General features: G+C 40.4%; 1 protein-coding gene across 2 annotated transcripts in view; it reads left to right on the top strand.

Moving 5' to 3' along the window:
* Window positions 1-892: 892 nt before the first annotated feature.
* The window catches only part of LRRC56 (leucine rich repeat containing 56), a 72,587-nt gene continuing 57,482 nt past the window's right edge, over window positions 893-15,997 (top strand). For both annotated transcript variants that reach the window (XM_084857254.1, XM_084857245.1), the window contains exons 1-3: window positions 893-1,158; window positions 4,885-5,279; window positions 9,520-9,714. In XM_084857254.1, the coding sequence (XP_084713380.1) occupies window positions 9,559-9,714 (156 nt within the window). In that variant the 5' untranslated portion in view covers window positions 893-1,158; window positions 4,885-5,279; window positions 9,520-9,558. The remainder of the gene's footprint in view (window positions 1,159-4,884; window positions 5,280-9,519; window positions 9,715-15,997) is intronic.

Genomic DNA, 15,997 nt, shown 5'->3' with positions numbered 1-15,997 from the left:
TGATGAGAATTATAATTCATTTGTTATGAGAGAAAAACTTGAGAAGACTTACATTACTACACTGATTTTCTTTTCTGTTGTTTAATTTATAAAAGGGTAGTTAAAATATATTTATAAGAGGAATGAATTTTTAATTTATAAAAGCATAGTAATAATTATTATATTTGTAACTGGACTGTAGCAGCAGCAAGCTTCCTGAAAAGTGATCTATAGCCCTTAAAACCTATAGGAGTCCAGCTATGTGGGAGGTTTTGTTTTTTGTTTTGGAGTTCTTATAGTTCCATGATCCTAATTGTGGGTGAGGAAAATAAAGGGCAAAAATGTACAGTGCGCCTGAGACACAGCAGGTAAGCCTGCCTGATCATTGGCATAGCAGTGCAAGTGACCTGAAAGATCTTCCTGCGGAACGGTGGGTTCTATCCAATGTTAGTCCTACTTTGAGTAGACCCACTGAAATGAATGGGGCTTAACTGGATACAATCCTATAAGGACAAAAACTGCACATACACACACCTCGATTAAAGACTGCAATCCCGTTTATCTGGCACTGCCCCATTGGCATCAATGCCACTTCTTCCGGAGCAGACACGCTTAGGACCTGTTGGCCTACACCTACGTACAACTCTTTCAAGGTAGCAGCAGCTTCTCACGACCCTCTTAAGACAACTTTACCCAACGCGGTGCCAACGCCCATGCTGGCTGAGGATGGTGGGAGTTGTAATTCAACACACCTGGAGAGCACCAAGCCTCCTTTACCATCTTATCGACCGCCGGCCCCCTGCCGAGTTCTAGGAGAGGGGGCGGCGCCTCTCAAAACAGGCGCGCCGCGCCAATCCAGCCGCGAGACGATGATTGGTTCCGAGGCCTCCGTGCTCATGACTATGCAATGATCGTATTCAAAGTAGGCGGTTGTCAGGGTGACCTGAGGCCCTGCTGGTCGCGCGAAGCCCTGGAAGTACCCGAGAGGGCAGCAGACCCGGGGCCGGAGAGTTGTCGGCAACGCGTGCGTGGGAATTAAGAGCACCGCCTCCTTCGCTGGGGCTTGAAGAGGAGGGCTCTTTCTCGACCCCTTTTTTACGGTGGGGACGACGGGAAGGGGAGGGCGTCGCGGAGTCTTTTTCCATTTGCTTGCAACTGGGAGAAATAAATGAGAAGCAGGTCGGTGACTTTCTCCCTCCCCAGTCAGAAGAGCCTCTATGGCTGAGAACAGGGTGGTGAGCGGGAGAGACGGGAAGGGGGCATGCAGCTGGGGCGAGGTGGGAAACGCACCCCTTTTCTCACGGGTGAGCAGCTTTAGAGTTCAAGTCCACGTAAAAATATCTCCCCCTCTTTCCTGGAAGCTCTGCCCCGTCCCGAGTGATGATGAAACGCACTCTGCGTATGCTCAGAGGCACCCTCTATTTTTGTCTGTTTTTAGAGCTGAACCCTGGCATTGTTCACCTTGATTAAAACTGTGAATGTAACAATCGGAGGTAGCAGTGATTTCCTTGATTGAAACTGAAATCCTAAAGCACACTTATAAGGAATTAACTCTCATTAAACAGAGTGGGACTTACTTCTGAGTAAACATGCACAGGATTGTGCTACATGACTAGAGTTCGATACATGCTTAACTAAGAGTAAGCGCCAATGAACTCAGTTGGACTTAATTCTGAGTAAAGACTGATAGGATTGCGTACATCATGTGTTATAGCAAAGGAAACATGTGTTCAGATATTTGTACACTTTGTGTACAATTTGTACACTCAGTGTGTAAAGTTATTGAATATGTACCTTGTAAACATTGTAGAAATACTAGATAACAATCATAATATTTATTAATAGTTATTGCCCATTTTATAACTTGGCTATATATGAAGGAAACATGATTCTACTCAGAATAAGAAGACAGGTTTCTGTGGTAGAAAAGCATGTTTGAAAAATCCTGTGTTTGTTTTTGCACTCAGAACTTTGGATAAAAAGGTAGACTGTGTCTGAGTGCTGGCCATCTGTGCGGTTTTATACTGCTCCTGCACTTGTTTACTTGGAAATGGCTTAGTGGTTGCTGTAGTTTATTTCCCATGAATGTGCATAGGGTGTAGCTTTAGGCTGCAATCTGATGTATGTTTACCAGGCATTGTGAGATCCATTGAACTCAGTGGAACTTTCTTCCGTTTAAGCTTGCACAGGATTGGGCTTCAGGCTCCTTTTGGAAGCAGATTATGATCATTGTCTTCTGTTGTTTTATAATGAACTTGGTGCCTTATTCAGGAAGTTGTTGCCACATTTTAATAAAAATGTTAAGTGATCTTAATAGCAGTGTACACTGGTCTGATTCCAAGTGCCCTTAAATCTGGACAAGAGGGCCATTATAAGATAGGGCCTTCTTCATGGTGGCACCTAGACTCCAGAATGCCCTCACCCAGGAGGTTTGCCTGGAGCCAACCAGGCCAGGATAAGACCTATCTCAGCCTTCCCCAACCTGCCCCCCTCCAGGTGTTTTGGACTTCAAACTCCATCGGCCCCTGCCAGCATGTTGGGAATTGTATTTGAAATCATCAGGAGGGTGGCAAGTTGGCGAAAACTGTCCTGTTTCCCCAGGCATTTATCAGTTGTCAATGAATATGACTGGATCTCAGTTGTGTATTTGTTTCTCTCTGCTGATTGTTGTTGGTTTTATTAGATGTGCATTTTATTGTTTTAATATTGTTACCTGCTCTAGAATTTATTTTTATGATGGATGGGATATGAGAAGAATTTACATAAAGTGTTTTTGGATTGTGGACCAATGTCTAGAATTTATTTTTATGATGGATGGATATGAGAAGAATTTACATAAAGTGTTTTTGGATTGTGGACCAACGTCTTCAGGTAGAATCTTAACCAGTAGGGTAGTTGAACATTGTGAGGCTTAATTCCAGATAAACACATGTATAATTAGGCAGCAGCTTTTGTTTGCTGATGGATCACAGAATTTAAAAGCTCCACTGTACTTGCAGATCAAATAGCTACAGAGTACTCAAGCAAGCAAGCAAACAAACCACACTGTAAAAGCAAGACAAGTACACACATCCCGCCCAGGACCACTGGGCAACCTGGTGAAAGAGTCCTTACTGATCCCACATTTGGCATCAGTTAGCCTTTGCAGGTGATCAAAATCTCTTGGAGTTAAATCCAAGGAAATTTTATTGCATGCAGTTCCAAGCCATTTAACATTCTCTTTCTATTTGTGACCTGTGGTGTTAACATAGAGAATAGAGTATTCTCATTTAATTCAGTTAAATGTGTATGCTGCCTGATTTCAGAGGTTTGGAGTGGCTAACAATGTATTTTCAAACTGGTGAACATTTCTTTGACTAAAATAGCAAATGTAAGACATGTTAACATTTTAGAAACTTACAGTATAATCCTCTACGTGTCTATTCAGAGTAAGGCCCATTGAGTTCAATGGGACTTACACTCAGGTAAGCATGTATAGGATTGCAACCTTATTTACTTGTTACATTTCTATCTCGCATTTCTTCCAAGGAGACCAAGGTGGTATGCATTGTTCTTCTGTCCCCCCGCCACCCCATTGTGCATTTTATGTGCACAGCAACTGTGTGAGGTAGGTTAGACTAAGAAATAGTGACTAACTGAAGATCGCTCAGTGAGCTTCATGGCTGAGTGGGGATTTGAACCTAGGTCTCCACAGTCCTAGTCACAACATGCTGGCCTATTTGCCTTATTTCTAGGGGCACCTGTTTTGTCCCATTTAATGTTAATCCATTGTCAAAAATGTGAAATGATTAGAAGTTTTTTCCTCCCATCAGGGGACATTTGTCCATATAGAGCGTATCTATTCTGTGGTAAGAAAATAATTTCACTGCCTGTTTCTACTCTGCCTTGTACATCCTTCACCTAGTTGTTCTTCTCTCATCTTGTTCTTGTAACTATCCTAAAATATTTACTCCAGCTAGTTGGTTTATTCATATGTTGTAGTTTTCTCATAACAGTCATTAGATGCCTTTCTATCCAAAGCTACCCAAGATAATGTACAACATTAACATTACATGCAAGCCAAAAAAAAATTGAACACATTAAGAATTAGCAAATCAAAATCTGCCCAATTAATCAGGTTAGGAACCACTATCAATAAAATCACAATATAAAAAATCCCATTTTTTTCAGCCAGCCCTCCTTTTAAAGACTCTTCTGCCAACTGCAGCAATAACTAGGGAGGTGGCCAGGCAGCTCTTCTTGGAGTGAATTCCACAAACTGGATGTCAAAATGAAACGTGTTCCTTATCCACATTGGGCTGTTCACATGTAACAGCAACCCAGCATAAACTATGCGCTCTTGGGGACAAGTGGGAGAGAGTGGGCACACTGCGTGCAGTGGACCTGCCACTTCGACTTTTATTCCACAATCGAAATGACTTGCTCCTTTGTAGGCTGTAGGACATGATGTCCGAATTTGGACCACTGGGTTTTTTAGCCCCTAAACAACCTGCCAGTTAATCTGTCAACAAACGATGGTGTGCAAACTTTTACTCCATCTGGATAAAAGATGGAAAATAGACCAGAGCCTCTCCAGCAGATCTTGGAACTTCATAAGATATGTGAGATCCAGACCACTTAAGGTCTTAAACTTAAATTCCAGTACTTTGAATTTAATTTGGAAGATTAGCTAAACTTGGTGTTTTGGTTCTCTATGCCCCATCTCTCCAGTGGAGATGATTCTCAGGACCAGCTTTTAATGTAGCCATGTGTAGAGTGCATTGCAGTAACCCAAAACAGTTGAACATGTTTGAAATAACTCGATAATATTTGTTGTAGATGTTGACTGATATGCCTTGACAACTGTCTGTCCCTATATATTTAGAGTTACCTGCCTTCTGCATTTTTTTCTCTTATTTATTACAGGAAAGCTTTTTAATGGTATTTCAAGAAGATAAACAATTAAACCAGTATATTGCAAGTGGATTTGTTGTTGGAGAAAAATACAGTGGATGTCATAACAAGTAAATGGAGATAGAATAATCATAATTTACAAGCAGCAGAAATGTTATGGAACAATGGATAAAGACAGACAGAAACCACAGCAACTGTGGTCTAAAAACTAACTTCCTGCAAAGACCAAAATACATTTGATTTAAACTTTTGCTATCATATTGATGATATCACCATTATGACCACCAAGAAGAAATAACTGGAGGTAAATACAATTCAGGGAACTTTGGATAAATGCGTTATTACTGAGGCAACTGTCTTCATCTTATTTATTCGAAGGGGCTGTTCATATGTAATGGCAGCAAACTGTGGCTTAATTAACCCATGATTTTTCATGGTGTGTGCTGGCTGCATTCCCACAGTTAACCTAGCTACTAATTGTAGGTTAACTGTGGATTGTTTAACCCACAATTAACCTATAGTGTCTGGATTCAGAGGTCATGTAACAACCCGATATAGGCCCTATTGGGGGTTGAATATTGAAAATGGCTGCAGAACGCACCCAGCATGTGCTGTGATAAATTGTGGGTTAATTAATTAACCCACAATTTGCTGCAGTTAGGTACAAACTGGGGTGAAGTGTTTATAAGCTGCTTTTTAGGGCCAAGCTTTCATGAAGCAATGTACAAAGAGGAATGATACAACATAGGTATACAGTTACTAAGAGGAAAACTGCTGTGAATCAGACAAGCCATTCATATTGTTAAGGCATGGGTGCACTGAAAAGATAAGTTTCCAAGGCCTTCTTAAAAGCCTGTACTGAAGGGACTAAGGAACTAACATAAAATAGTCTTCATTTTGTTTTATTTCTTCCTGTTTCCCAAATAACTAAAAAGTTTCAAAATGCAAATCACATTAGATAATGCAATTTTTAAAATGTTTTACAGACTCAGACTTGGTACCTCAGATTAGTTGACTTAGAGAAGTTCACCGAAGGAATGTTTCCCATCCCCTCCTCCCCACAGCAGCCCTCCAAGCCCCTGAAAGGCCTCTCCAGAGAGTAGAGAGCTCCTGAACAATGTAGGATGGAGCCTGAGGGGAGGAGGTGATGGGACACTTCCAGGAACTTCCTTAACTTACCTTAGGATCAAAGCCTATGGGTTGAGGCAATATTTCCATTTCCAGATGTTAAATCTGATTTATAAAAGAACAGTGTTTTGGAGATAACTCTTGATCTCTACCATTATAAAGGGACAGACAAGAGTTAAAATGTAAACAGTTCTCATGGCTAAGAAGTTTTAATTTAATATAAAATGTCCAAAACCTTTGAATTGCTGGAACTGGTAAAACATTTTTCACTTGATTAAATGAGCATGAGTGTGGGAGAAGAACAATAATCCATATAACCCCACTTTATTCTGTTAATCCAGGGTGCTTCCAGATGAGACTTTTATTATGCATTCACCTTGGTTCAAATGTCTTCCCACCGCTTCTTCCATCTTTGTTTTCCGTAAAAAGTCAGTTAAAGAGAAAAAGATGGAATAGTTCACAATATCTTTTGGCTGGTAGCACTAGGAGCTGTCCATCTCGAAGCACCCCCAGTGGATAGAGTGCTCTCTCCTTTAGAATAACCTTCTAGCATTCTTCTTTCTCCTGCTGATGCTGGTGATGTCTGTAATGGATTGTACTTGAGGCTGCAATTCTGTACCCACTTACCTGAAAGTAAGTTCAGTGGGGCGTACTTTTGAGTAGACATGTATAGGATTATACTTTTAGTGAAGGTCAAGTACAGCGAAACGCCTTTCGATCATATCATCATGGTCTTGTCATTTCTGGAGCACTCTTGATGATATTCAATGCCAAAAATTTAACATATGCTTCCACCTGTTTGTTGGAGAAAAAACAACTTGCTTTCACATTCTACAATCTGTACCAATTTACCCAGTCTGAGAACAATTCATTCTGTAAATCTTGGATCTCTGCAGACTGCTAAAGAAAAATAATTTTAATTTGTTTATCTTTTGAATGCTTTAATGATTTCTGTTTTTAGTGTAAAGGTCTGTCATTTGCTTCAAAATAGCAGAACAAATTTTGGCTACTATCTCTACTTTGAAGCTATATTCTCCTTTGAAGAACTTCAAGATTATGAGAGAGAATTTCCGCTGCTGCTTCTCTAGCCTCTTAAAAAGAGATCTGGCCATGTTTTGTACACATTACTTTGATAAGTGATATTTTAAAACTTGTTTTTAAAAAAACATTGCTCTGATCTTCCTATTTGATTTTTATCAGCAAATGACACGGATCTCAGAATAATGGGCTTTTAAAAAAATAGTAAATGTCAGTATGAGTCCATAAAGGTGAGTTTTATCTATATGAATATATCATCTGATTTCCCGGTGTCTAACTTCTAATGTAATTCTGCCAGTATGCAAAATATCAACATCTAGTTTTTGTCTAAATTTATTTAGGGTGCAATCCTATGCATGTTTAGACAGAAAGAAGTCCCACAATTCCCAGCATTTGCCAGGCAGCCAATCTAAACATGAATAGGATTGCACCCTTATAGATTAAAAAAATGGGATTGGGGCCTGATCTATTGCAGAGGGATGCTTTATTTTCAGAAGATCATATTCTAGGCTTCTGTGTGAACATTTTATCAAGGTTTACTAGAGCAGGGGTAGGCAGAGTTTAGGTTTACAGGATCTACTTTGTTTTTTACAAGAACCCCAAGGCCCATCAACTGGAGCCAGGTGAAAAAAGTGGCTCAAGATGGTGGACATAGACTTGTAGAACAAGATGCCTATGAGCACATGGTCAGCCTAAAGATTTGTTTTCAATACCAGTCTTGGAGCGTGCACGCAGATTTTTTCACATGCAAATCTACTCCTGTTTCCCCCCAAGCTTTCTTGATTTCAGCAGCCTGATCTAGAAGAAAAAAGGCTTTTGTTTTGCTATTGTTAATCCCTTGAGAGTTGGAATCCCTTGCTGATCTACTTCAAATCACCTGGAGATCTACTAGTAGATCCCAATCTACCTTCTGCTCATTCCTGTTCTAGAGAAGTTGTTGTATTGCTACCTCTAATATAGCCTATAAAAGCAGGGGCTGGCAACTCAAGCCATCCCAAAGAAAAAGAAATGCAAGAAAGCCAAGTGGCTGTCTGATGAGGCTTTACAAGTAGCTGAGGAACGAAGGGAAGCGAAAAGCAAGGGAGAAAGGGGAAGATATATGCAACTGAATGCAGAGTTCCAGAGAATAGCAAGGAGAGACAAGAAGACCTTCTTAAATGAACAATGCAAAGAAATCGAGGAAAACAACAGAATGGGGAAGACTAGAGATCTCTTCAAGAAAATCGGAGCTATCAAGGGAACATTTTGTGCAAAGACGGGCATGATAAAGGACAAAGAAGGCAGGGACCTAACAGAAGGAGATGAGATTAAGAAGAGGTAGAAAGAATACACAGAAGAACTATACAGGAAAGATCGTAATGTCCCTGGTAGCCATGATAGTGCGGTCATTGAACTTGAGCCGGACATCCTCGAGAGTGAAGTCAAGTGGGCCTTAGGAAGCATTACTAACAACAAAGCTAGTGGAGATGACAGTCTTCCAGCTGAGCTATTTAAAATCCTAAAAGATGATGCTGTTAAAGTGCTGCACTCAATATGCCACCAAACAGTGGCCACAAGACTGGAAAAGGTCAGTTTACATTCCAATTCCAAAGAAGGGCAACGCCAAAGAGTGTTCAAACTACTGTACAACTGCGCTCATTTCACATGCCAGCAAGGTGATACTCAAAATCCCACAAGCTAGGCTTCAGCAGCATGTGAACCGAGAACTACTGGAAGTACAAGCTGGGTTTCGAAGAGGCAGAGGAACTAGAGATCAAATCACCAACATTCGCTGGATCATGGAGAAAGCAAGAGAATTCCAGAAAAACGTCTATTTCTGCTTCATTGACCATGCTAAAGCCTTTGATTGTGTGGATCACAACACACTGTGGCAAATTCTTAAAGAGATGGGAGTACCAGGCCACCTTACCTGTCTCCTGAGAAACCTGTACAAGGGCCAAGAAGCAACAGTAAAAACCAGACATGGAACAACCGAGTGGTTCAAAATTGGGAAAGGAGTATGACAAGGCTGCATATTGTCGCCCTGCTTATTTAACTTATATGCAGAGTACATCATGAGAAATGCTGGGTTGGATGAATCACAGGTCGGAATTAAGATTGCTGGGAGAATTATCAACAACCTCAGATACACAAATCTTACTGAGTTTTGATGTGTTCCTAACACTTCCTTGGTGGTTTAAAAATCTGATACCTTTGTTTATCATTTGTTTCTGGAGTGATGAAGCAGTTGGGTGTGGATACACTTTGCAAGTGTAGAAGGAGCTATAAAGAATAACAGCGGTTGGATGATTCTCTCTTTAACCTTAACTTTAAAACACTGATGCCTCATGGAAATATGTGTATAAAACCAAATGTGAGATCCATGGTGTTTGGATTGTAGGTTTTTATATCACCTTTCAGTATTATTTTAGCACTGCCTTAGATGCAACAAACTACTTTTGCATTGAATGCATGAAGTAAGTACTGGAACCAAAGAACTAGCTTCTGTTCTTGTGTGTTTAATATTTAGGGCACTCTGAGATGGAGCTAACCTGGAGGTTAGAAAGAGTTTCGAGGCCAAGTTCTGCGACAGTTCGGGTCACAGATTTGGGTTGGCAAGGCCTGAATCCCAGTCCATCGATTAAAGATGATGATGAAGAGCTACTTGTGGATGAATATCTTTCTCCCAATAAGCTGGTGAGTAGATGCCATTTTACTCCATCTATATTGAGAACTCTACAATGTAAGTAGTCCTATTAGCCTTACTAATCAACATTGAATTAGCATAATATATTTGGTAGAATTCCAGTTGGGTGGGGCTATTGATGGATGTTTTGGGGTACTCTTGGCTATTTCTCATCCTCTTTCACACACCAGTTTGATCAACATGAGTGAGTGTTAGAACCCACAGAGTTAGCACACAAGACCTGTTGTACATTGATCTATGTTTAATATCAGAAGGGTTAAAAGCATTTATATTTTAACATTGCAGATATAATTAACATTTCTGAATGAGAGAGGCAGAGAGCTGCCTTAGTATATGGGTCATATACGTTTGGCATATATAAATGGTTCTGTTGTCATGCTAGTGAGGTTCATCTGGACTGGTATAGTCAACTTTGAATGTCAGCGCACTTCTCGCAGTGTCTCAGGCACTCTTTTTTTGAGGCTTTCTAGTTGCTGTCCCATTGCTCCTGGGACCTACCACTGAGTTGAAGTACCTCCCTCATCCATCTTCCCTTGTCCACAGGAGGGTCAGCTACAAAACACTAGGTTGGATCCAGCTTCTTTTCTACTGTCAAGAGCATTCCTTGAGCAGAGTTTTTATTTTTATTTATTTATTTATTTATTTTCTATACCGCCCAATAGCCGAAGCTCTCTGGGCGGTTCACAAAAACAGAGTTCTGCTCAGAACACTCCCAACAGTGGAAGGGGAGGGAGAATCTCTACCAATTCTCCCCAAACCTCCAGAGCAGATTTTCAGGGGACTGCAGGGGGAGGGGGAATTGGCAAGATAGCTTCCTCCCCTGTTCAACCAGTGGAAAAGCTCCGCTGGATCAAAAGCCTCCTGCTAAGAGAAAGGAGCCCTTTTGTCCATGGGAGGCTTTTGCTGGATAAAACCCCACTATTTTCTATATGTTCAGCAAAGTGCATAAGCTTCCATATTCTGTTAATATTTGAATATTGTTTTGTGTGGATAAAATAACAGTGCTATAGCCTCTTGGAAGTGAATGAGGCTGGGTTCCCTCGTGGTTATTTCATTTCTCTGTTGCAGCATGCATTATTTACTTGGTTACTAATTAAGAGCTGAGAACGGCCTGAGGTGCACTGGAAATGGCTCACTTCTGTTGGCAGGGGGATAGCTGGATGATAGGCTGCATTTTGAAGGGAATGAGGATAGCTGGGAAACTGGCAGCAACAAGCACTGTACACAGCACTCTCTGTGGGAAAGGAGCTTCAGCAAGGCTGTGTCTAGGCTTCTCCTTTTCTCTCTGTATGGCCGTTAAAGAAAAAAACCCTTACTCTGATTGTTAAATGAAGTTTGGTGATTATTACTGTGTAAAGGCTTTTTTTTTTTTTTTAGACAAAATGCATCCATCAGTGAAAAGCAGATGGTCTTTGATGAAAGTGTCATGAGAAATTGGTGATAGAAACAAGGTGTGGTAGAGTGGACATCTTCATTAAACTGGCAATTGCTTTTAGAGTGAAAGAATTTTACTGTGAAAAATCTGGGGCATGAGGCCATCCAGATGTCCCTACCCTAATCAACCTATTATGAAAGCTATAACAGATTAGCAAAAGGCCCATCTGATTTCACCTGTCACTGGGTTCTACCATTTCAGACTGAAGATGGGAGATCAAATGTTGTAATCCTCTCCAGCATTTAAAAAAAAAAAAAACATCTTACTATACATACAAAACTAGCAAAACATACAAAACATGCTAGTTTTATATGTATAGGGAATATTCAGATATTAGATCCTCTAGCTGTAGTCTGAAATGGTACATCCAAGCAAGAGCTGTGTCTGATGAGGTTTCAGCTCCTCTGGTTTTAGCTCTGATTCAAGCCCTTCAAAGTTCCATGTGTCAAAAAAACAACAACCCTGCTACAATGGAGTAATTACCTCTGACAGTTACATTATTTTCTTCCAAATATGGACTTTCATTTGGCTTGGAAAATCAGTTTTGTGAGTATTGTTGGAGCAGACTCTTCCTGCTTTTTTTTTTTTAAGATACAGCATTGTCAAGGAAACACTAACTATGTTTGCAACACGCTTTAATAACAAGTCTGATGTGTATCTATTATCTGACCTCTTGTTGCTCAGGTTGCAACAGCTGCTTCCATACAGTTACTTCCTTTAGCTTATTCAAGTTTATAAATAGTAGTGCTGTTCATACAATTGATTACAAACAAATGTTCATTATGTATTTCTAGTGCTTAGATCTCTTTAATGGTTTAGTAGCAGTGTCACTGAAGAGAAATCATTTTCTCCTCAGCACATTTACACCATCATTCTTAATGGTTTTGATATCTGGGAGCAGTTTTTCTTGCTCGTTAGCATTTCAAAAAGAGCAGTCTTTTAAAATGGCTGCCGTGTGTGCCTGACTTCTTCTTTCAGTACATTAGGTCCAGATCCTCCTCAATGGTGCAATAGTATGGACATTTTCAAATGGGTATACTCTGCATATATTTTTTTCTATAGCCTTAAAGGTCATTTTTTAATCTTCATGGTGTAGTGGATGTTTTGATCCAGAGAGTATTGCAGGCAATGAACTGTAATTCTTGCAGTAAAATCCTGCTTTCATAAATCAGTGCCAAAGTCCCTATTAATCCTATTTAAATAGGGGCATAGTTAGTATTAGTTGATATTACTTACTAGTTTTAAAACGTGTAATTTGAGTGACCAGAAACGTTTGAAAGTTTAGTTCAGAATTAACTGAAATATTCAGCAATCTCCATCACACCCTGTCTCTCTCCCCACCCGCCAGCAAGAACCTACAAATTCCTGCCATCTGACTTCACATTTGTCCCTGCTGGCTCCCCTGCACTTTGTCCTGCTGTGCTGCTGCTGTATCTTTTGCTTTCGTATCTTCTCTTTTTGTCTTCTGAAAATGGTAGATGATGTGACCATGTGGTATTGTTTTAAAGTTTTTAAATTGTAAGTCACCTTTTGGCCCTAAAAGCACTCCCTGCCCCAGCACTGTGTAAATAATTGTGTAAATAAATCTGTGAAAAGTCCCTGCTAAATTTAGGGCATCCATTAAATTTGTGAGCACCCCAGATGTAATGCTTTTTTCTTTAAAACGGGTGGAGAACCTGTGGCTCTTCAGATATTGTTGGACCCCAACTCCCATCAGCCCTAGCTAGCATGGCCAGTGGTCAGGAATGGGAGTTGTAGTCCATCAACATCGAGAGGACCACAGCTTCCCAACCACTGCTTTAAAAGCAAGGTTCAAGTTCTCATGATTTTGGAGATCATCTTAAAAGGTAAACATTCTGAGGGTAATAGGGCTTCCAGTATCAGGATCTATTCAATCTTCACAGCTTCCGTGTCATTCTCCGTGGAGCTCAGTCACAGCAACCCTTCCCCTATTTATTTCCTGCCATTGCATTTGATTTATTACTACAAAGAATTTGAATGTTATATTTGCATTTATATAATAGAATATTTGTAAATTATATTTTTGCTCATGGCTTGCTTGCAGTAGTTGGATTACTGATTTTCAGTAAATGGTGGCCATTGAATTTTAGATGCTGTCCACTCCTCTGCCCCTGATGATAGAAGTAATGGTTTCCTCTGAATAATTGGTATGTTTGCTAGCTTGCTGTGGAAGCTGGGGATGTGCGCTTAACTGTGCTATGTGATCATCTGTAGGGAAACAGAAAGTTGGCGGGTCCTGTATCTACAATTTAGATCTTTATTGAATTGCTTCCTTTTTCTTTCTTTCTTGGCAGAGATCACTTTTGAATAGTAAAAGTAAATTAATTTGACAGGGAGGCCACAGACAAGTGCAAAACATGCCAGATAACTGACGAAGTTTTAAGGATACGAGGTGGGGGGATTTGGTTCATTGATGAATTTCTATTTGTGTACCTTGACATATGCAATCTGAGAGTCACAACATGGCAGCAGGATGTCAGTGCAGCTGAGATTTAAAGAATACTGAGGGGCGTTGGAGAGGGAAGAGCAAAAAATCAAAGCGGGTTGCCCATTAGTATTACTGAATGATATGTTGTATAACAGAAATAGTCAGTGGCTGGTAATGCAGAATCATAGAATCATATAAAATCTTCAGAAACATAATTGCATTTGTTGGTTCTGAATCAGGTTCAGCAAAGTAAACAAAGTTTTGCCTGAGTTTTAAAGTGCATAAATAAGTCGGTTGCTATTACACTGATATCTTTTGCTGAAGGATGAATGAGGAAATATCGGCTGTGAAAAAGATTTAATTAATGGGAATGCAGTCTTATAGCTGGTTCATCTTATGATGGCTATCTTTGGACCAAAACTGTAAATGCCAGAGCAAGGAAGGATTGACATCTACAACTGGATTTCAACTTAGCTGCTGAGACATTCTCTGAGTGTACTTACTGTAGCTGAGGAGTAGACCACATGCAGCCTTCCTAGTCTGCTGTGGTGTCATTTACTCTCCTGCTCTACTTCATCCTGGCTGTAAATTCTTCTGCAATTGTGTTTTCTCCCTAACTAGCTTGCACAGGACTGTTTCTTATGGCTGTTGCTAGACCTCTGAACATGTCTGGCTTAGACTTTTGCTCTGTCTAAATTAGGCTTTCCAAGCTTGGTGCTCTCCAGATATATTGGAGTGCAGTTCCCATCATTCTCAGTAAGCATGACACGCTGGCTGGGAATTATGGCAGTTACAGTTTAACACATCCCAAGCTTAGGCCAGGGATGGGCAGAAAGTAGGTCTCCAGATGTTTGGTCTTCAACTCCCAGCATTCCTGACCATTGGCAATGCTAGCAGGGGCTTCTGTGAGTTGGAATCCAAAACATCTACCTTGTGCCCACCTGTGGCTTAGGCTACCATCCTATACACACTTAACTGGGAGTGCCCCATTGAACTCAGTGAGGCTTACTTCTGAGTAGACATGCATAGGATTATGCTGTCAAAATGCAGATGTATAATATTGTTAACTGAGCATTCTGTCTGCCTGATGATCTGGGGTCAAATAACTGACTGGTTTAGCAATGTTAGCATGTGGCAGGGGAATGTCTGTAACAGTTAGGAAATGACCTAGCATTTCAGAGAAGACAAATACAACTTGAAAATGCCAGGCCCTGCATCTGCTTGCAGGTATAGTGTTTAGTAACAGCTAACTTTTTTTGAAAGCTGTTGCTATGAATTTGTCAAACTCTAAAGGATCAGCAGTGTGAATTCACAACTGGAAATGCTTATGTGGTCCCCACATATATAGACAGCTTGTTTTGGAGGTTTGGCACAATATATACATACACCTTTTATTTGTTTGTTTAATTTGTACCTTTCTACCAAGAAAATAGCACTCTAGGCAGTTTACAGTCACAAATAAAACTTGATAAAAATAATAATAAAACAAGTACATTAAAACACAACAATAATAAAGTGTTGTGAGCATGAAAAAATGTTGTCTTGGGAAAGGAACATTTCAGTCCTCCCCTCCTCTCCCCTTCCCCCAATTTGTTTTACTGCTATTGATTAGTGATGATTGACCATTGGTGTGTTTTTCCCCAAAGTTATTACCAACAGCAATTATTACTGGGGAGATAGACTAGTTTTCAAATCATCTTCCCTTACATAGACGTTCAGTAGATGAACAACAAAGCCCAGGACTTACTTTTCTTAAGTCTGATCAAGTCAGGCTTTGCTCTCTCAGTGCTAGATTGAACAGCATGGGCAGGGATGAGGGGAGATTATAAATCACAGGCAAATTAGGTGATCAATCTGAGTTTCCTACTAGATCTATCAGTGCACTTGGACAATCAGGTAGTGCCCATGGTTGGAAGTACTTTTTACCAATTGCCTCTGACCTATTAACTGTTCCCTTACCTGGAGGAGGGGATCTAGCAACTATAATCTATACTTTCGTAACTCTAGGATTAACTACTGCAATGCACTTTATGTGGGCTGCCCCTGAAGAGGATTTGACTTTCATCTGTTATACAATGCAGCAGCCTCTCTCCTGTTTCATCTGGGAACAAACAAGTGGAGAGAGAGGATCCCCACCCACACCCACCCCAGCACCAATGGTGATTTAAAAGATGAGTCATCATTGATGGTGTGCACACTTACACCTCTTTTGCTTCTGCTAAACAGATTGTTGCATTGTTTGATCAGAGCTCACAGTGGCACAAAAGAAATGTGTGGACATCACAGGAACAGAAAGTGCTTTTAAGCCACTCTCTTAACAACTATTGTGCCTTTTCAACCTTTTGTCCTGTTCTGTAGCAGTTTCACTACCTAGTTGCTTTCACTTCCA

The sequence above is a fragment of the Heloderma suspectum genome, chromosome 1 (assembly GCF_057233095.1).
Source record: "Heloderma suspectum isolate Gila_16-S chromosome 1, 16-S_ref, whole genome shotgun sequence".
Taxonomy (NCBI): Eukaryota; Metazoa; Chordata; class Lepidosauria; order Squamata; family Helodermatidae; genus Heloderma; species Heloderma suspectum.
The sequence above is the reverse complement of the archived record's forward strand: the minus strand, read 5'-3'. Positions and strand labels throughout refer to the sequence as shown.